The 22944-nt window shown below is 37.0% G+C and overlaps 1 protein-coding gene across 2 annotated transcripts in view; it reads left to right on the top strand.

The window, feature by feature from the left end:
* Nucleotides 1–610: 610 nt before the first annotated feature.
* HERC6 (HECT and RLD domain containing E3 ubiquitin protein ligase family member 6) overlaps nucleotides 611–22944 on the top strand; it is a 56182-nt gene continuing 33848 nt past the window's right edge. For both annotated transcript variants that reach the window (XM_036763738.1, XM_036763739.1), the window contains exons 1-9: nucleotides 611–851; nucleotides 2790–2949; nucleotides 5365–5441; nucleotides 7549–7776; nucleotides 12341–12435; nucleotides 17302–17426; nucleotides 20100–20239; nucleotides 21521–21594; nucleotides 22807–22928. In XM_036763738.1, the coding sequence (XP_036619633.1) occupies nucleotides 611–851; nucleotides 2790–2949; nucleotides 5365–5441; nucleotides 7549–7776; nucleotides 12341–12435; nucleotides 17302–17426; nucleotides 20100–20239; nucleotides 21521–21594; nucleotides 22807–22928 (1262 nt within the window). The remainder of the gene's footprint in view (nucleotides 852–2789; nucleotides 2950–5364; nucleotides 5442–7548; nucleotides 7777–12340; nucleotides 12436–17301; nucleotides 17427–20099; nucleotides 20240–21520; nucleotides 21595–22806; nucleotides 22929–22944) is intronic.

Raw genomic sequence — 22944 nt, 5'->3', positions numbered from 1 at the left:
AGAGTCCTCCTCAAACCACAAGCTTCGCTGGAAGGAGAGGGTGAATTTCTTCCTAGGAGCATTCTGTGTGCACAACTATTTCCAGCTCAGCAGCAAACCAGAAGGTCTTCTCTTCACCTTGCCGTAAGCAGACGAAATTACCTGTGCATGTTCAGTAGTCGAGAGCCAGCCCCTCCATTCCATGTTCTCAAAAACTTCCAGAAGCAAGCTTCCTTTGCGAACATCCGCGTGGGTTACCTACCTGTACTCCCAGGCTAGGACTCTCACCGGCCCAACCCTCATTAAATTCAAGCTCACACCCAAAATGAGTGATAAGGCTGAAACTGGGACACAAGTTCCCTGACTAACCCTTCCAGTCCCTTCTTTTCCACGAACCCACGCTAACTTGATGGTGCTAGTGAGGGAGGGGCGAAGGGTGTGGTCCCCAGGGGCATTCCTTCTCAGCTCACTGGTTGGCAGGCGGTTTGAAAGCCTCTAAAATTCCTAGCGATCAGTAAACTATCCCCGCCTTGAGGGGGCGGAGCTGGGGATGCCAAACATCTACTCTACCACAAGCCGGAGTGTGTAGCGGAGCACCTTGCTTGGCAGCGACCTGTGAGGCAGGGGCAGGATGTACTACTGTTGGGGCGACAACTCCTTTGGCCAGCTGGGCATCGAGGCAGAGCAGAGGGACAAGGCTGGGCTGGTGAGATGCCGGCCGGGAGCCAGCCTAGGCAGTGAGCGCTTAGTGCAGGCAGCTTGTGGGGAGCATCACTCGCTGCTGCTGCTGTCCGACGGCACCGTCTGGTCCTGCGGGAGCAACGTCTGTGGGCAGCTGGGCAGGAAGAACATCCAGAAATGTACGAGGCCAGGTAAGAAGGGCCAGGAACTGGGGATGGCAAAAGCTTTGGGGTGGCACAGCCCGGGCTTAGGAAAAGTTTTGGAGCCTTAGGGGAATCTAGGGCGATAGAAATTTTTGATGGAAAGTTAATGATGTGTATAACCTATATCTGATTGGTTGCCGTCTTGGGGAGGGGGAAAAAGGAGAGAGGAGAAAAGTAGGGAGAAAATTTTGGGACTCAAAATCTTTCAAAAAATTAATGTTGAAAATTGAATAAAAAAGATTAAAAAATAAAGAAAGTTAATGACGATGAGCTTGAAGAAATAAATTCAGGAGCGATCTGAATCCTCTAGGGCGCAAAGCAAGATTAGTGGAGATGGGTTCCTCCCCCATCTCCGTCCTGGCCACAGCTGCATCTTCTTTGAGCTCCTTTTTGCGATCGATGAGTAAGGCTAGTTTCAGTTTCCCGAGGTCCTGCGAAATGAAACTGAGAAACAAAACCAGGGAAGGAGTTCTTTCGTTTTCTTTTTTCTGATGTCATCATCTTCCTTCCTGAGACAGCTCTTCCTGTCTACAAAGAGGAACCCGATTATCGAGGGCAGAGTTCCAAATACAGCACAACCATCAAATAATTTCCCCAGACATGACTTTATGGGGATGGGGCAGGGATTTATTTGTGAAAATTTTTAAAAGATGAAAGTGAATAGACAAATGGGGGGGGTGTTGCAGATATTGATACTACATATTTGATACAGGCTCTTTTTTTTGTAAGTTGAGAATGACCTAGGCGAAATGGATGCTTAAATAAATTGTACTTTTATACCACGTAAGGTCCAGAAATTGTTAGTGTAATGGGGGAAAAGACTGAAGCATAATCTAGGCAGTCGTCCAGGGAAAGCTTTCTTTTTGGGAGGAGGGCACAAAATAAAATTCTGCTTAATCCAGAGCGTTAATCAACTTCCTGAAGTGGGAGCTCATTCTTTTTTTGCAGTATGCATTTACCACTCCTCTGTTTCCACTAAAGTAGTCCTCTTAATTATGGGGTAGAAGTAACCCTAAATTTTGGAGATTACATTAATAGAGCCCAAGCTTTAGCAGGTTCTGCCAAAATGGAAAAGCATCCAGTATTGGCTAAAAACCTGATAGTTGGCAACCAGATAATGATTTTTTTTGGCCCAAGCAGCTCTGGAAAGCCGTTCTCTCAAAAATATCCATTGCTAGGGGCAGCTACTTGGCGAAGCACCGGCCCTGGAGTCAGGAGGACCTGAGTTCAAATCCGACCTCAGACTCTTGATACACTTAATAGCTGTGTGACTTTGGGCAAGTCACTTAACCACAATTGCCCTGCCTTCCCCCCTCCAAAAAGATGCATTGCCGTATGCATTGGTCAAAGAACTTACCAATGTCCTTGAAATATGGAATTATACATCACCATTGCCAGATCTCAAGCAGTGAGGTACATTACAAATATTTTGTATAACATAGAAAATTAACCTTAATCTTCAAGTAACATGAACTAAGGCATGCTTTCCTTTACATATTTTATTCTGATGATCTTTGCTAGCACTATGTTAAGATGATAATATGGAATGGTTTTCTAGTTCCTTCATATTTTTTAAATGATGTCATTCTGAGAGGTACAGCATTTCAAATCCAATACCAAATTCTCTTTTTTTGTCCAGAAACTTGATTTCATATATGTATGTATACATACACATATGTATATATATTGCAAAAAGAGCATTGCATATGAATTTGTGAATCTCCATTTCATTGCTTTTTTTTTTTAAAAAAAAAGCAAACAATAATTTTCCATGATGCTTTTAAAAGTGTCCTGCTTGACTGGGTTTCCTTCTGAACTTTCTTTGTTGCCTTGAGTGCATTTAAAAAGTCTTTCAATGGTCATGAATGAAATGTACCTGTGGTTAGATTGAATAAATTTGTGGCTTCCTCCCTCCACTCCCTAAAGCACAAATACAGGCACTGGAAACTCAGGCAGTTGTTTTGGTCAGCTGTGGAAAAGAGCACTCCTTGGCCGTTTGCAAAACAGGAGAGGTCTTCTCATGGGGATCTGATTCTGAAGGACAGTTGGGCATTCGTAAACTTAAGAAACAAAGTTTTCTACCAAAGTGAGTATTCTCTTTGTGACTTTGGGTGTGTTGTAAGCCTGTCGCCATTTTCTGTGTATATCATCGTGGATAATTTGTGAGAATAAATGAAATAATAGTCAGTGTCCAATTGTACCTAAATTATCTGCTTCATTAATTTTCTAAGGCAAATTTTAATACTAGGAAGGAAAGGACCTCCTAGTTATTCAAGGAATGTCAATGTTAATATTGAGTGGCAAGTGCAAAGCAAAGTGTAGGCTATCTGTAACAACCCAAAACCACTGCTTCCGCATTGGGACCTTAAGCACATCCCCTCTCCCTCTTCAGGTTGCCCCCTAACTCTTGAATACATGTATATGGACTGGGTTCAGTCCTGGGGAGTCTGGCTTCTAAATAGAAGGGTCAGGCTCTTTTTTTTTCTTACTCTCTGACTCTTTAGGCTCCTATCTCGAAGCTCAAGGGAAAGTCATGGAAAGCCTAGGTTTACTTTATACTCCAGGTCTCCCTGAAAAGGAATAGAAAGGTACTCAATATACATTATAGATCAGGTAAAGGAAAGCTATTTATTTCCTCTGCATACAAAAAATTCTTAAAACACAGAAGACTCAAAACACATGATAACAGAGATAAACAACTTGTAGCCACTATTATACTTTCCCAGGAAGGTGATCTCTAAAATATCAAAACATGAAACATTTTGTGAGACTTGGCACTTGGAGAAACTAGATACAGAAGCTCCCAGATTCATCTCCTGGGGTTTCTCTGTCCTGAGATGCTAGAAAGCACCCTGAAGATCCAGTATTCTGAACCTTAAACATCAGCGGGGAGGGGAGGAACATAACCTGGGAAGACAGAGGCCATTAAAAGGCAGAGGGGAGGCTAGCCGTGGTCGTACATACCTTTAATCTCTGCTCCTAGGAGGGTGAGGAGAATGAAGCTGTTGTAACTACAAAATCATGAGCTGCAGCTGGCCAAAGTGGTCAAGATCAAGTGTCAACACTAAGTCAATTACCAATAGGGCGATCTTTCAGGAGTCAGTGTTGGGGGTGGGGAGAGGGTGCAGAGTATTAGACTGCCCCGGGAGGGGCAAACCAGCCCATGTTAGAAACAGGTGGTTACAACTACTGTGTTGCTTCTTGGTGGGCCTGGGCTGTGAGTGGGCCATTGCATGTCCAGCCTGGGAAAACTAGGGTATCCCTGTGTCAAAAAAGATAACCAAAAAACACTTAAAAACCCTCAGAAGAGAACCAATCCACACTCTCCCAAAACCTTGGTTTTTCTTATTCAACTCCCACAATGCCCTAGAGAAGATCAAAGAATACAGTATACCAAAAGGCAATGGAGTGAAGCCTACAGCCAATAATACCTTCAGAGGGGGAAAAAGACCTTCAGACATTTCTGATGAAAAGGCAAGAGATAAATAGAAACCTTGAAATATGAGCACGAGCATCCAGAGAAACCTAAAAAGTTAAATTTATTTAAGCAATTGGAAGGGGGTTGTGTGATGATGTAGTGCTAACATGTTAATAGGGAAGAAAATAAGTGTCTCTTCAGAACCTTAATATCTTTAAAGAGCATCATGGGAGTTGAATAAGAAAAACCAAGGTTTTAGGAAGGTGTAAATTGGTTCTGTTTTGAGGATTTAAAGAAGGAAAAGTGAAGGGAGGGCAAAAGGAAAATTAGACCAATGTAGAAAGGAGGAAGAAGGGCATAGAACTTGCTATTTCCCATTAATTGAAGTGTTTGAGAAGACTATACAAATATAGATGAAAGGATAGGAGGAATTGGCATCAGATTAACCTCCCTTTTATCCAAAATGAACAAACATACACACAGAGTTTTGGTGTAGAGCTGTATCAGACTCTACAGGGAAACATGCAATGAATTGAGCAGGAGGGTAGTTTTAAGATGATATTGGGGAAGTTATAGACTAAAGCAAAACAAACTTCCTGATCCTGAAAGGAGGTATTAAAAGATGAGGGACGTGAGGGCAGTAGGAAAGAGAAATAAAAATCGAAGGCAGTGCTTTAGATTATATCTTAGAAAATTGGAGAATGGCCGAACAGATTGTGATATGTGAATGTAATGGAATATTTTTGCATCATTATAAAAGATGAGACTATTTCAGATAATTCTGGGTTGAGTAAACTGACAGTAAAGTAAGCAGAACTGGGAGAACAATTTATACAAGGACAACTATACTGTAAAGAAAAGCAACTTTTAAAAACTTAAGAACTCTGATCAGTGCAATGACCAACTTGGGTTGAGGACTTATGATTAATCATATCCCATGATGGAAATGTGGTGGACTCAGCATATAGCAAAATACATTCATTTTTGGGACATTGCTACCGTATGGATTCATTTTACTGTTTAACCAGTGGGCTGCATTAATGAACTGTTTTAACTACTTTTCCCATAATTTTTTTATTAAAGGAAAATTCAGGATCTTTCCAGTGTCAAAATAATACAAGTTTCTTGTGGATATTATCATTCCATAGCATTGGCACAAGGTAAAAGCTTTGTTTTCATGGTAATTAATTTGTAACAAATGCTTTCTTTTTAAAAAATTTACCTGATAATTGACATATATTACTGTGTTGATATTTATTTTCAGTAAATTAAGAAGGTTGTGACTATCCAACTTCAAAAGGTCTATTCCATTTTTGTTTTTATTTTACTTACTAATTTTTATTTATTATTTTATTTTTAATATATGAAATAAAACAAGCATTTCCATAACATAATGGAATTAAAAAAAAGATGATTGCACATGAAACTGCAAATCTATTATGTATAGCTTGCAATTCCTTTTAAGTATATAATAAAGTTATCATGTAAATTTAATATAATTAAGTTATATAATATATTTATGTTATACTATATTATTATATAATATTATATATAACATGTAATGTAATATGTGTTATATATTCTATTTATAATATAATAAAGTTATATAATATAATAAAGTAATCATGTAAATTTCTTTTTTTTTCTTTTTTTCTTCCTCTCCCACCTCAAGGCTATCATTAAACAGAAATGTGTTTTTCTTATAGTATGTATAGTTAAATATTCATTTCCCCCCTTTACTATAGTAACATGATTTCATCACAATTTTGTTTTCCAAAAGAAATATTCTGCTAATGGTTTAACCTTAACTAGTATGTCTCCTTTGTGAGTTGGTTATATCAGCCAGTCCTGTGAGATGTCTTTTAGCATTGGGTCAGAAGCTTGGTCTGACCTTGGACACATTGGGGAAAAGCAGCCACTTTGCAGTTTATTGAACTGGCATTTCTAATGCATTAATGAACATATATTAAGCACCTACTATATACCAAGCACAGTGCTAGTCATTGGAGAGACAAAAACAAAAATGAAATAGTTATTCACCTCAAGGAGTTTGCATTCAATAGAGGGAGAATATTCTATAGGGGGGAAATATAGATAGTATATGGAAACTACAGGGGGGTAGTGTCATATCTAGAGTGCTTAAGAAGGGAAAATATGCTTACATTTGATCATGTATTTTGAGTCATTGTAGAACCCTATTTGTTTTTTATTGCTTCTATAGTAAGACTGAAAATGATCAACTCTGGCTATTTTGTCCATCTTTAGTTCTTCATAGGGCAACCTTTTCAGGGCCAGAGAGAAGTTTCTGATTCCTCTTGCTGGGCTATCATGAACCACTCCCTAATAACCTGAAAAGCTCTAGAGTGATGATACAGTATGACTGCACCATGAGCCCCTCAAAGGAGGATTGTTGCATTTTACAAGCAACAAGTAGAACCATTCAAATCAATAACAGATTATGAGCTAAAGATTCTATCAAGAGACGTTAGGCACAACTAACTTTTTTAATCTGAAAAATATTGGTAGTTCTCCGAGATATTACAAAGTGTTATAAATCAAATTTATGACTTATGAATCATAAATCACATGAGTAGATTTATGAGTCTAATTTTTGGCATAAGATTCATCCCAATGGAAAAGATCTTGGTCTTGGAATCAGAAAGTCCTGGAACCAAGTCCTGCCTATGATATGTACTAAGAGAGGGTTATGGACCTTAAAAAATGTCTAGTCAAATCCCTCATTTTACATATGAAGAAAGTCAGGTTGAGAGAGCTTAAGTGAGCCAAGGTTGCATGGGTAGTGTCAGAGGTAGGATTTGAACCTGGGTCCTTGAATTCCAGATCCAAGTTACCCTGATACTTTTAACCATTTCATGCCACTTAGCCTCTTAATGTTCCAGGCTTTGAGAGCTTCAGGACTGGATAAGTTACAAATGAGTTGTCAAGCTGCATCAGTTGAGGATGTTTCTATACTGCAAGTTCCCTATACTAATGAAATCCTATATCCAAAAAAAATTCATATAAAAATAATCATTGCATCACTAAAAGGAAAAAAAATCTATCTCCTCAATTTTAGAGTGGAAAGATGATAGATAGTTATGTCTTCTTGTTCCTTCACTCTACCCCATTTAAGTCAACCCCTCAAGTTGTTATCTGTCATGTTCTTAAAAGTCTATAGCATTGTGAGATGCTTCATAGTAAATTTTACTATTGCAGTATAGCTGAAACCCAAAATTTTGAAACTATTTCTTCTGTGTGTGTTTGCAGATGGTAAAGTGTTTTCATGGGGAAAGAACAGTCACGGTCAACTGGGCCTAGGAGAAAATTTCCCCTCCCAATCCAGACCACAGTGGGTGAAATCTCTTAATGGCATTCCTCTGGCTCAGGTTTCAGCAGGAGGGGATCACAGCTTTGCCCTCTCTCTCTCTGGTACATCATATGGCTGGGGAAAGAACAATGAAGGCCAGCTGGCCCTCAGTGGCAAGAATGTACCAGGTAATAAAAGATTTTATCTTTCCAATAAGACATTGTATTTTCACGGTGAGAGGTGAGCTTTATAAAGGATTCTTCAATAGAAAGTCCAGTTATAGAAGAAACTTTTCTTCTATTTTTTTCATTCTTTTGACTTTGTTTTATTATTTCTTGATGTCTCATGGAATCATTAGTTTCTACTTGCCCAATTCTAATTTTTAAGGAATTATTTTCTTCAGTGAGCTTTTGTACCTTTTTTCCCTTTGGCCAGTTTTGCTTTTTAAGGAGTTCTTTTCTTCAGTGAATTCTTGTGCCTCTTTTACCATTAGGCCAATTTCTTTTTTGAAAGTCCATATTTTGCCTTGGAACATGATACTCAGTTTTGCTGGGTAGGTGATTCTAGGTTTTAATCCTAGCTCCATTGACCTCCGGAATATCGCATTCCAAGCCCTTCGATCTCTTAATGTAGAAGCTGCCAGATCTTGGGTTATTCTGATTGGGTTTCCACAATATTCAAATTGTTTCTTTCTGGCTGCTTGCAGTATTTTCTCCTTGATCTGGGAGCTCTGGAATTTGGCAACAATATTCCTAGGAGATTTCTTTTTGGGATCTATTTGCGGAGGCGATCGATGGATTCTTTCAATTTCTATTTTGCCCTGTGGCTCTAGAATATCAGGGCAGTTCTCCTTGATAATTTCCTGAAAGATGGTATCTAGGCTCTTTTTTTGATCATGGCTTTCAGGTAGTCCAATAATTTTTAAATTATCTCTCCTGGATCTATTTTCCAGGTCAGTGGTTTTTCCAAGGAGATATTTGACATTGTCTTCCATTTTTTCATTCCTCTGGTTCTGTTTTATAATATCCTGATTTCTCATAAAGTCACTAGCTTCCACTTGCTCCAATCTAATTTTTAAAGTAGTATTTTCTTCAGTGGTCTTTTGGACCTCCTTTTCCATTTGGCTAATTCTGCCTTTCAAGGAATTCTTCTCCTCATTGGCTTTTTGGAGCTCTTTTGCCATTTGAGTTAGTCTATTTTGTAAGTTGTTGTTTTCTTCAGTGTATTTTTCAGTATTTTTTTGGGTCTCCTTTAGCAAGTCACTGACTTGTTTTTCATGGTTTTCTCGCATCCTTCTTATTTCTCTTCCCAATTTTTCCTCTACTTCTCTAACTTGCTTTTCCAAATCCTTTTTGAGTTCTTCTATGGTCTGGGGCCAGTTCATGTTTTTCTTGGAGGCTTTGGTTGTAGGCTCTATGACTTTGCTGTCTTCTTTAGGCTGTATGTTTTGGTCTTCTTTGTCACCAAAGAAAGAATCCAAAGTCTGAGACTGAATCTGGGCGCGTTTTCGCGTCCTGGCCATATTCCCAACCAACTAACTTGACCCTTGAGTTTTTCAGTGGGGTATGACTGCTTGTAGATTACAGAGTTCTATGTTCTACGTTTGGGGGGGAGGTGCCAGCTCTGTCAGAGCCGCACTCCTCCTTCCCCAAGGACCCCCAGTCCAGACTGGGCTCAGATCTTCAGCAGGCTGTGCACCCCTGCTGTGATCCGCCACTTAATTCCCCCCACCAGGTGGGCCTGGAGCCGGAAGTAACAACAGCTGTAGCTGCCCCACCTCCGCTGCCCCCGGGGCTGGAAGCCGAACCGCGAACTCCTTCCACTCCCGCAGCTTTTCCCACTAACCTTCTCCGCAGTCTTTGGTGTTTGTGGGTCGAGGGGTCTGGTAACTGCTCACGTATTCAGGGCGCTAGGGCCCCCTCCACCCGGCTTCTGGTCTGGATCGTCCACGCCGCTCAGGCTGGGCTCTGCTCCACTCCGTTCCCAGCTCCCAGCTCCCAGCTCCCAGCTCCGTGTGGAATAGAGCTCACCCAGAGACCATCCGGGCTGTCCTGGGCTGGAGCCCTGCTTCCCTCTGCTGTTCTGTGGGTTCTGCCGTTCTAGAATTGGTTCAGAGCCATTTTTATAGGTTTTTGGAGGGACTCGGGTACGGAGCTCACTCTAGTCCGTGCTTACCAGCCGCCATCTTGGCTCCGCCCCCCCCAATTTCTTTTTTAAGGTGTTATTTTCTTCATTATTTTTGTGTGTACCTTATTTACCAAGGTATTAATTCTCTTTTCATAATTTTCTTGTATCACTCTTATTTCTCTTCCCAATTTTTCTTCTATTCCTTTTATCTCTTTCTTTAACTCCTACAGGAATTCTTGTTAGACTTTTGTCCAATTAGGCTTTTTCTTTAAGGCTTTGATTGTATATATTTTCACATTGTCTTCTTTTGAATTTATGCTTAGTCTTGTCTGCCATTATAGCAGATTTTTATGGTCAAGTTCTTTTTTGTTGTTTGCTCATTTTTCCAGTCTATTTCTTTTTTTTTTACTTTTTTAATTAAGTGGCTTTTGTATTAGTTTATTTATTTTTAGTTTTCAACATTCACTTCCATAAGTTTTAAATCTTCTTCCCCTTCCTCCCTCCTCTCTCCCCAAGACAGCCTGCATATACTTTACATATATACTTTACAGACTTTACATATACATTCTTATTAAACATATTTTCACATTAGTCATGTTGTATAGAAGAATTATAACAAATGGCAAAAGCCATGAGAAAGAAAACAAAACAAAACAAACAAAAACAGAAAATAGTCTGCTTTACTCTGCATTCAGACCCCATAATTCTTTCTCTGGATGTGGATGGCATTTTCCATTATGAGTCTTTTGGAATTGTTTTAGTTCCTTGCATTATTTCCAGTCTATTTCTTGACTTAGAACTTTATGTTAAAGGGAATGAGGGTGAGGAGGCACCATCCCAAACTTCAGGATTTTTCCTGCTGCTCTTTTCAGAGCTGGTTTTGGGGTTTGAAAGTTGGTTTTTTTATGTTTCCAAGGTGTTATTTGGAAAAAAAAAGTTACTTAGGATCTGAGAAGAAGTGTATTCACTGCTCTCCTGGTCTGCACTCTGCTGTTTACTCAGGAATGGTCCTTGGTCCCCTGAAATTGCAAGCACAAGCATTCCTTTTGGTCCTGGAATTGCAACCAAAACCCCTGCTCCCTTATGACTGACCACAAGTGCTTCTCTCTGTCCTGGAACTGCTACCCAGAACTGCATATGGGCAATAGAGTCACCAGTCAATGCCAGTTGTACCCATTGCCAGCAAAGGATTTTATGTAATCTCTTTCTGACCTTCTTACCATCACTGAGATGACAATTCCTGAAGTTGCTTCTGCAGCAGTTGCAGCCACTTCAAAGGTCCACCATTGGCGCTGCAACCAGGTGGGCCGGCCCCTTCCTCAGTGTCACAGATCTCTCCTGCCAACTTCCTAAGTTGTCTTAGGCTGGAAAAACTTCTCTTTTCAACTTTGTTGGCTCTGCTGCTCTGGAATTTGAAGTGTTATTTTAAAGTTGTTTGGAGGATAGTGATGGCTGGGTTGCTGCCACTAGTTTTCCATCTTGGCTCCACTCCCTCAGGAATGTTGATGATTTATTAATTTCACAACTTCACTGAAGTAATTAATTCTTTTGATTAATTTTTTTAGTTGACAGGAGAATGAAACATCTCCACCTAAAAATGAATTTGTGATATACTCTCCCACTAGAATCAAAGAGAAAATAGGCTCAAGATTAGAGTGTGTAACAGAGGGAGATAACTCACAGCTTCTAAAAGTCCTCTTGCTGGTGTAGTTTTTCTGCTTGGCTCCTTGTAGTGCCAAGCATTTCATTTCACCCATTCTCTCCTTGGTTCTCAATGAAGACAATGCTGTCAGCTGTTCCAGCTGAGGATGCTGCTCAGGTGCCAATGCAAAGGTTAGAAATCAACAATACTTTTCAAAGCTCATAAAATTCTCTTCCCACCTGGAGGATATGGGGAGGCAAGGACTTAGATCATTGTGGCCAAGGCACTGTCCTTGGCCCCAAGCAATTCCTTCTCAGAGAGTCTTGCCTGGAAGCTTCTACATGTTAAAATCCCTAATTTTAATTAATGCATTACGTTTATAAAAGTTCCACAAGACATTATCACTTCCCTTAACTAATCTGAACAGATTTCCTGTGTAATATCACTTTAGTTTATCCAGTGACTTTCAACACCATCTAAATTGATGAAATGCTTTTCTGTTGAGCCTATGGCCTATGATTGATTATACCTAGTGAACAACTGATTATTGTGTCACTTGCTTTAAGTGGGATGGGGTAATTGTTAAATCTGACCCTCATGGACCATTATACAATTCTCGCAAGAATCTTTTGAAAACCTTAAAGAGTTTCCCAAGTAGCTAAGTTGGACACTTTACCAAATTTCATAGAGTACGTTTGTTTGTTTTCTAATAGCACTCTAACTGTACTGATGTTGTATAAACTTTGAGAAGCCTAGTTCGAAAGCTAATTCTTGGTTGTTTTTAAGTCAGTAATAATTGAGTTTTGGATGGGTGTGAAGCCTGACTGTATCCAAGGCTTCAGATGTCCTAATCAGAGATGCTTATGGCCTATTTTTTTCTTTCCTATGTCACCTCTCTTCTCCTGCTTGAAGATCTTATCAACAAAGATGAAACCTAAGGCTTTTTAAAAGTGTATAATAAAAATTCTTCTTTCCTTCAATAGAGCAAATCTATAAACCTTGTTCTATTGGTAAACTGAAGAGTCTTCATGTGACATACATCAGCTGTGGGGATGCACATACAGCTGTCCTCACCAAGGTACTAACAAACTTAAGCTTCTTAGAAATATAACAAAATGTGTGTGTGTGTGTGTGTGTGTGTGTGTATCTTGAGTATTATTGTATTTAAAAGAGAAGGAGAAGAAATATCTGGAGAGTATTATGGTTTGGAAGTCAAAAGATAAGTGTACTATTCACTGTTCAGCTACCAGGAGAATAACCTGTGTGACCAGAGACAAGTTACTTAACCTTTCTGGGCCATAATCTCCTCAGCTATAACAAGGAAGTTAGATTAGCTGATTATCTATAAAGTTCCTTCCAGCTCTAAAACTCAGTGATCTTATGTCAAAGTGGGGGACTTCAATACACTCCTTTTAGACCTAGACAAATCCAACAAAAAGATAAATAACAAAGAGGTTAAAGAATTAATCAATTAAAAGAACTTAGAACTTTGGAAAATTAGAGGTGATAGATTTCTGTTGATTACTAAATGTGAGTAGAAAAGAGTTTGTATATTTTTAAGCTGGTTATGTTACCTTTACAAAAATTGACCATATATTGAAGACCTCACTCAAAATGTAGAAAAGTAGAAATTTTAAATACATTATTTACTGAAAACAATGCAATAAAACTACATTTAATAAAGGTTCATTGAAAAAAGTATTTAAAATTATTTAGTGACTAAATTAATTCTGGTGAATCAAAGTACAAAACTTAGAAACAGAAAATTTCATTAAGGAAAATTACAGTAATGAGGTAACATAGTAGAACTTATGGGATTCAGCTAAAGTAGTCCTCAGAGAAAATTTATATTTTCAAATTCTTTTGCTTACAAAAGAGAAAGAACAAATCAATGAGTTGGGCACACAATTTAAAAAAACAGAAAACAAATCAACCCTCTCAATGAAACAACAAAGTAGAAATTCTAAAAAAAATCAAAGAACAGATTAATAAAATTAAAAGAAAAACAATCCAATGAATTCATAAATAAAACTATATGCTGGGGGAAACTAATGAAATAGATAAATAACTAATATGATTTTTTCAGAGAGGTGAAACTCAAACTATTCGTAACAAAAATTAAAACAAAGAATTCACTACAATTGAAGAAGAAATAAAGGCAATAATAGGAACAGTTTGCCCAATTATGTGTTAACAACAATGGTAACTTAAAGAAAATGGATAAGTTCTTACAAAAATATAAAATACTCAGATTAGCAATATAAGAAATGATCATTTAAATGACACAAAACCTTAAAGTACTACATGAATGCTAGCTGCTGTTATTATAATTGCAAAAATGAATTTATCAAACCATAAATGAACTCACAAAGAAAAAATTTGAGGAAATTTCAATATTATAGAAACAGTTTACAAAATAGAAGAAGAGACCTTTACAATCTCTTTCTGTGATAGAAATGTGGTCTTAATTGCTAAACCAGGTAGAGATGAAGCAGAGAGAGAACACTGTGTGCTTATATCCTTAATAGATATTTAGACAAAAATTTTAAATAAAATATTAGCAAACAGGCTATAGCAACATATTAGAGAGATTATACACTATCACTACATGAAATTTATACCAGGAATATATCAGGGTTGGTATAGTATATGGAAGACAAAAATATATTAGAACATGTTAATAGCATAAGTAAAAACCACATGATTGCATCAATAGATGCTGGAAAAGGGTTTTGACAAAATTCCCATACATGCTACCATTTTTTATTCTATATTTTCCTAGAAATCATAGGAAGAAATGGATTTTTCCCTATCATGGTAAAAAATATCTTTCTAAAACAAAATCTGACATTATATGTAATTGTTAACAGTTATAGGTTTTTCCATTGAGCAAAGATGATCATTATCATCTTATGACTTAACATAGCACTCAGAATGCTGGCTATAGCAATAAGACAAGAAATAGAAATCAAGAGAATAAGCATAGGCAAAGAGGAAGCGTAACTATAACTTTTTGCATATGATGTAATTATTTACATTAAAAAACTCTTAAGTCTCAACTAAAAATTAATTTAAATAATTAATGACTTCAGCAGAGTTGAAGAATATAAAACAAACTGACATAAATCATTAAGTACTCCTATATATTACCAACAAAATTCAGCAGAAGAAATAAAAATAGAAAGTTACTTCAAAATGGCTGCAAAATGTTTAAAATACTTGGGAATATATCTTCCAAGAGTCACCTAGGTATTTTATGAATCTAATTATAAACACTTTTTGGAGAAATAAAGACAGATCTAATTTACTGGAGACATAGCAATTATTAATAGATAGGCTGAGCCGATAGAATAAAAAAATAGTGACTACATTCATCCACATATTTAGTGCTAATCCAATAAGACTACTAAAATGTTACTTTATAGAGCTAGAAAAATTCTTCTGGAGAAATAAAAGATCAAGAATTTTAAGAGAAATAGTTGGAAAAAAAGTGGGAAAGAAGGGAGCTTAGCAGTACTATATCTCAAGTTATGCTACAAATAAGTAATCATCGAACTTATTTAGTACTGATTAAAAAAGAGAGGTCCATCAATGCAACAGATTAGTTACCCAGCAAATGGAAACAAACAAACACAGTAGCTTCTTGTTCAATAAACCCAAGGACCCCAGCTGCTGGGCTAAGGACTCATGATTTGGCAAATGCTTCTGGGAAAATTGGGAAGTAGTTTGGCAGCAGCTAGGGTTAGACCAATACCTCACACCATGTACAAAGATAAATTCAAAATAGTTTAGAGAAGAAAAGAAATTACCATGAAAATCAGTGGATAGAAGAAAGGTCATGTCCAAAAAAGGATTAGAGAGAATCACCAAAGATAAAATGAACAATTTTAATTATATAAAATTAAAAAGTTTTTGTACAAACAAAACCAATGCAATTAAAATTAGAAGGGAAACAGTGAACGGAGGGAGGGGAGAGCCTGCAGCAAATGTCTCTGATGAATTTCTTATTTTCAAGATATGTAAGTAACTGAATCAAATTTATAAGAACAAGCAACTTTCCTTAAAAGATAAATTGTCAAAAGATATGAACAAGTAATTCTCAAAGGAGGAATTCTGAGTTATCAATAGTCATATAAAATATCAGATCACTAATAATTGGGAAAATGCAAATTAAAGTAACTCTGAGGTTCTATTTCATAACCCACTAGACTGGCAACAATGACAAGGAGAGGCTGGGGGAAAATAGGCACTCTAATTCACTGTTTGTGGAATTGTGAATTGGTCCATGTATTCTGGAAAGTGATTTGGAACTATGGCCCTCAAATCATTAAACTGTGGATATCCTCTGATCTGTGATACCACTACTAGGCCTATAGGAGATCAACCTTCTGACTCCTCTAAAGCCAAAGAGATCAAAGAAAGAGGGAAAGGGTCTGTATGTACAAAAAATATTTATAACAGCTATTTCTGTGATGGCTTCTAAAGAACTAGAAACTAAGGAGGTGTGCATCTATTGAGGAATAGCTTAACAAATTATCATATAGGAGTGAAATGGAATTTAATTGTTACATAACAAATGATGAAATCAACAATTTTAAAGGAATCATGGGAAGACCTCTATGAACTGATATAGAGTGAAATTAGCAGAAGTAGGAGAATGATTATTATGTAATGGCAACATCATAAAGAAATATTTGAAAGATTTTTGAACATCAATGTAATAACAAACTGAGATCCCAGAGGGCCAAAAATGAAGCCTACTAGCCACCTTCTGTCATAGACGTGATGGATACAAGATGTAGACATATATTTCTGGACATTGTGTGGGAAGTTGTTTTTTTTTTCTGTACATAATTGTTTGGAGTGGTTTTTTTTTAAATTTTGTCCAATGTTGGGAGAAGGAGAAGCATAAGGAAGAGAAAATAAATGTTTGTTTATTTTTTAATGAATTTGAGGGGAAAGATCCTATGATTCTCAATAATCCTTCAAATGTGGATACTATTATTATTCTCATTTCTTTTTACCAATGAAGAAACTGAGACCCAGAGGGTCTAGGTGACTTGTCCAATTTTGTATATCCAGTAAGCGGTGGAGGTATAATTTGAACTCACTGTACTCTAGACTCCAAGTCTAACACTGCTTGGACTGGTAGAAGTACCAATCCATTATTGCATTTACATGAAGCCCTAACGTGCAAATGGAGCAACAACATCAAAGAATCCCAAGGTTTAAAAGGACTTTTGAGCGGGAGTCAGCAAACTGCAATCCACACTACCTAATTTTATTGGGCACATGAGCTAAGAATTGTTTTTACATTTTTCTGGGCCACAATTTGTTAATCTCCGTCTTAGAGGCCCAACCAACATCTCAGCAGGAACCATCCGTATTGCATTTTGGAAAATGGCCATTCAGCTTCCCCTTCGTGGTTTATCCAGATTCCATCCACCATCAAATAGTATTCCCATGCTTTTGAGACTCAGTCCTGAGACAGCTTTTCTTTCTTCTTCTCCCTTCCTCCAATTTGCCAACCTAGTCTAATGAAAATGGATTCTACATTTAAATTGAGAATATATTATACTGTTTGAAGGTTGCTTATGGAATTTCAAATATTTATTTTTAAAAAACCTTTATATTATGATTGGATTTCAAAAGCATTTCTTAAAATTTACAAAGCTGATAGACACGTGTAAGGCAAGAGGCAAGAAGTATTCCCCTTCAGTGACAAGTATCCTTTTTAACCAGTGAAGCCTTCTAAAGAGAAATTAATTTTTAGGAAAACAATCTGATGAAACATGGAGAAATGTTGGCACTACTCTTGAGCTAGCTATCTAGGCATTCACCAGGATTTTGCATGTTCAATACACAAAATCTACCATTACTTGGAACTATACTCTTTAATTTTTCATTTCCTATTACTAATCAAAAGTTGATCTGCTCCTTACAGGATGGTAAAGTGTTCACATTTGGAAGCAATAACTCCGGACAACTGGGATGTAAACAGGTTTCTAAGGAGAAGGGTCCTCAGATTGTGGATTCAGCTCATCTGTTTTCTCAAATAGCCTGTGGAAGGTAACAGTCTGTATTCCTTTAGTATAGGCAAAGGTTAAAAGTTTCAAACATGATATTTTGTTATCCAGAAAAAACTCTTACATGATCAGTATCAATGCATTTTAATGTTTTTGTGCCTGTGGTATATGACTCTTTAAAGGAAGTTTTCATTTTTGACAAGTTGATTTTTTCGTATGCAGTTTGGCCACATTTTCCAACTAGTGCAAATTGGTCTTAATTTGTCACTTAATGGCATAGTTCATGCCATTTTTGCTTTCTCTTCACTTAAGCATTCAACCTTAATTCTTCCTTACCTCTCATTTCCTGTCAGTTGCCAAGTCGTGTTGGCATGTCCACATTTCTCCTATCCCTCCTTTTCTTTCCACTTGTGCAGCCACGTTTCTAATGCAAGCCCTGATCAAGTCCGCCTGAACTATTACAATAAGCCCTTAATTAGACTCCTGGTTTCTATTCTCTCTTCTCTCTAATTCATTATCCAGGGACCATCGCCCGTTGTCTTGACCTAAGTCTTGCCACTACTAGACTCTGATGACTCTGGAGGAGATAGTGAGGCTAATGACCTTGCACATGTCTGCCTCAATTAAATCCAGTTCACTTGCAAGTCAAGACATCACCCTGTTGTTGTCATTGGTCCTCTGAACCAAACGACAACATTATCCAAACAGTTGTAAAAATAATCTGCCCAAGTCAAAGCTCAGCTAAAAAATTTTCAGTGATTCCCTATTACCTACGGGATAAAATGTAAACTTCTCAAGCTAGTACTTAAAGTTCTTCAAAATCTGGCTCTCATCTGCCTTTCCAGACTTCCTCCGTAGTCACATACTCTGTGTTTCAACCAAACTGCCCTTGAACTTGACACTCCAATTTGCACAGGCATAACTCATTCCTGTGTTCCCCATCTCCATTGCTTAGAATAACCAACTGCCTTTCCTGATGCCCCCAAGTTGTGCTTTTCCCCTCCTCCAATTATCTCATATTTATTTATGTGCTCTGGGCATTTAGACAACTCTCTAAGATAATAAGTCACAGAGAACGTGCCAACTTGCATTGGTAGAGAGAGTTTCAACTTGTAGTAGTTCTCAGAACCGATGAAATCATCTGTAAATCCCTGTCTAAATAACTTGCCCCAGTAGAATATAAACTACTTAAAGGGAGGGACTGGTTTGTTTTTAATCTTTTTATCTTAAGCATCTCAACCATAATAGGCACCTGACAAATTTTTTTTTGTCTTTTAAATTTAATTAATGCATTTTTTTTGAAAATTTACTCTGGGAATAAAAAAGAAGTCAAATGAGTGAATGTCTGTTCTGAAGGCTTACGATCCATCTGGGAGCCAAGACAAGAGCAAAATAACCCAGGGCTCCTTTACAGAGGCTGCTATAGCAGGGCTAACTCTAGGCTGGGATTTGACTCACTGTTTCTACATTTTGTTTTATCATCCTGAACTCTATAGAGTAATTCAGGGACATGTCTGTGCGTTTGCTCAGTTCATAAAATTTTAACGTATCTCTTAATCCATTAAGACAAGAGTCCCCACAAATTCACCAAGTGTTATTTACTTAATATTGAAGAAACTTTTTTCTAATAGTCATTACCCATCTCTCTATATCTAATCCCGCAATCTCCTAGGATCAAACAAACATTATGGTTACTAAACATGCAATTCAATAATGAATTAACTAATTATCAGTTAGTAATGAATGAATGAATTATTAATTAATAACAAAATCAATAATAAAGACAGATAATTATTTACAATATTTTAGCTGTGAGGATTATCACCACCAGAGTTATCTCAAACCGTCCCTATAGCAGTAAATGGTTTCACTTCTGAGAACAAAGTTCCACACCATGCAGTTTATGAAACTAAAAGTTCATTACAATACTTTGTAAGAAGGCTCTTTTTTTTGTATTTGCAAGGTTAAGCCATTTCCATCAATAGAGATAATTATTCTATCCTCTTTATTTCTGTCTTTTCCCAGCTTCTCTCCAGCAATGTTAAGAAAAAAATCTTTAGCTTCTCTTCAGGAATCATTCTATAAATAGTCTCTCCAGACTGTCAGCTAAAATTGGCTCTGAAAGATACAGTAATAGTATCTGTAGTCTCTTGGGAGAGCCTAATGAAACAGGTGTTAGACTAGTGTAATTCAAACTATAAATAATTGCTAGGTAAAAATAAAATAAAATTTTGCAAGACCTAATTCTAAGGGAAAATTTATTCATTATCCACCCAGTTCAATCATTTGTCTTAAATGGGCCATCTTTAATGCACCACACAACACCTAGTAAAATGCACTGTACCTATGAGAGCTAATGTAAAAATATTTTAGACTTGATTTCATGGGAAACCTGATAGCTCAGAGGTCATCTATCTTTGAAGTTAATAACAATAGTAAGGTTGAAGACATGGTATTTTTCATCTTTGTACCTCTTGTGCCTAGCACAGTCCAATGAACACTGTAGGAACTTATAAATTGTTTTATAAGCTAATTAAGTAATCAAGGTGGGCTTGGGTGGGCCAGATGCCTTGGGCAGAGGCACCAGTGATCTGGGCTACTGAAATGTATGGGAAAATTCAGGGACTGGGTTGCTTTCAAAGATATGATCTTTTTCTTACTTTAGAATAAAAGCAGGTCATATAATTTAATTTATAATGTGTTATTTCTCCAACAGTCGTCACACTCTTGCATATGCTTGTACCACTGGCCAAGTGGTATCTTTTGGTTGTGGATCTCAAAGTCAACTGAACAGCCTTTTGCAACCAGGCAGCCCGAAACGGAACTTCAATATTAGCAACCTGATTTCCACGAGTGGTAAGAAGGAGAATTAGGGATTTTCTATTCTTTGGTTGAGAAAGGGAGGGATTTCTTCCTTCAGGATCTTGCAAAAACTATTTTGTTTTAGAACTTTAAATTCTGAATTTTTTAAACTCTTTCTTGTGCAATGATTCCTGTTGTCAACAAATCTATAGTCTTTGTTTGAAAGTTTATGTAGATAATTTTTGTTTTTACATCACCTTCATTTCCATACATATCTCTCCTCCTTCATCATCTGATTAGCTATACCCTTTAACAAAGAACAAAAAAGAGAGAAAAAGAAACAGTTCTAATGTATCAGCTCAGCCCCAACGGTATATTCATTGTTCCACACTCATATGCCCTGCCTGCCTCTACAACGAAGGGAGAGAGATGCTGTCTCATGGAGCCAAGTTTGACCATTATAATTATACAGCTTTTTTTTGCTTGGTTTTTTGTCTTTTGTTCTTTCCATTTACACTGATACAGTCTTTTAGTACATTATTTTCTTGGTTCTGCTTACTTCAATTTATATATGTCTTCCTATGCTTTCTTTTTTTTTAAATTAAATTAAATTTATTTTTTGTTACATTTTAAGTTCTGTACTGTCTCCCTCCCTCCCCACTCTGCACTAGAGAAAGGCCTATGCCTTTTTCACATTCATTGTTTCTTGTGGTACAGTAAGATTCCATTATATTCATCTTCCACAATTTGTTCAGCCCACCACAAAACAATGATAGCCACTTTGTTTCCAACTCTTTCTTACTACAGAAAGTACATACATTTTGTTGTATGTAGGACTTTCTGTCTTTGACCTTCTTTGGAAATATGCCTAACAGTAATATCTATGACATAAAGAGCATAAACATGTTAGTCACTTTCTTAGAATAATTCCAGATTGCTAGAAAGACTAGTTAGACCAGTCCACAACTCCACAAAGAGTGTATTGGCTTTTCCATAATTTTATATTTATTTATAAAGTTTAAAATGACATGCAATTCAAAGGGAAAGGGCAAAATATTTGGAATTAGAAGGTTGGGATCTGAATCTTGGCCCTGATCTACTTCCTAGAACTCTGTAAATCCCATAACCTGAGTGTCTGTTTCCTCATCTATAATATAGGAAGGTTGCACTAGATGAATTAAAAGGTCTCTTTTAGCTCTAAATACATGACTCTATGAAGGTTTATAAATCAAGTTCATAAACATCACCTAATTTACACCAAAGTATACCAGCCTCATTCATGACATTCCTTTGTTTTCAAGGACACAAAAACTCAGTTATATGTCATTCTTTCAGACTTTACAGATGTTCAAGTGAAAGACATATTTGCTGGAGCAGATGCCAATTTTGTGACCACTCTCCAGTCAAAGGTATATCTCTTATGCTTTCAGATTCATTTGTTAACTCTTTGCTCAGCTTTTCAGGGCAGTAGTTAAAGCATTGTTTCATCCTTATGGATTCCTATTCAAATTTTATTTCTATCTCAAAACATAAAGAAGATTGCATGTATGCTCTATTAGTGTATTTTAAATTAAATTATTTTTCTCATGGGTCTTTAACGTGTATTAGTAGATTAGAAAATTCTTCACTTATTTTTATTCTAAGTTCAAGCAACCGAAAATCAAATTGATAGTAGAAGAATTTGCCATTACATTAGGGGACGAAATTTAAAATTTTTACATACGGAATTTATACTAGATGACATATATTCATTTTATGTGTCCTAGGCTTAGAAGAGAGGAGGCATGGCGTAATGGCTAGAGAACTGGCCTCAGAATCAATAAGAGCCCAGTTCAAGGCCTATCTCTGATACACTTGCTATGTGACCCTTGGCAAGTCACTTAACCTTCCAATGCTTCTAGACAATTTTCTAAGACTATGTCCTCCTCACACCATACAAGTGTCAAACAGACAACCTTTCAGACTGCATGCCACCCACAATACTTCTGAGTGCTAATGCAACTAGATTAAATGTAGTTGTGAAATAATTTACAAAATAAAAATGCAATAAAACATGGATAACATTACATTTTTAAACTAAATCCACATGCATCCCGCAAGTCCCCCATCTTTATTTTTTGTTACCATTGAAATAAGTCTAATTTTTTTTAAAGCTTAATAATCCTACCTACCATTCATGTTTAATTTTCTTTTAAACACAAAGTGATTCATCTTCACTTACGATGTGATTCAGCTAAGCATGTCCTTCTTCAAGGAAGACTCATTTTGGCATCAGGAACGTGATTAGTAAAGAAATGGTGCAGAATTTCCTGCGTCATGACAAAGGCTTTGGAAGGTGGTGTAGAATGGTGTAGAATGTTTAGCAAAGAGTTGGTACCTTCAAAAATCATGACTTAAAAAAACTTTGCATCTCCAGGAAGTGATTGAGACATCACTCATTTGGGGCATTAGGTTCCAGAGTAGCTTAATAAATGCTAAATGATTGACTTACTAGAGATGGCAAAGAAACTGCTTCTGGTTGCTTAATAAGGTGGCAATTGCGCTAATGTCATATGCAATACCCTGAGACTTAGAGCTCTGTTCACATATTTTTTCATCTTTTTTTTTTCCTCCTCTTTGAGGATGTTAGTTCTTCATGTGCCACTGGAAGAAGCCTCCAGCAAATCAGCCAGATAAACCAAACCCTGATTAATAAATGGACCACCGTGGAAAATGGAAGTGAAGAATATGAGGAGTCAAAAAGGTTGTTCTGTACCTTT

Source organism: Trichosurus vulpecula, chromosome 6, assembly GCF_011100635.1.
Source record: "Trichosurus vulpecula isolate mTriVul1 chromosome 6, mTriVul1.pri, whole genome shotgun sequence".
NCBI classification, from domain to species: domain Eukaryota; kingdom Metazoa; phylum Chordata; class Mammalia; order Diprotodontia; family Phalangeridae; genus Trichosurus; species Trichosurus vulpecula.
Note: the sequence above shows the minus strand (reverse complement) of the source record. Positions and strands in the feature narration are given on the sequence as shown.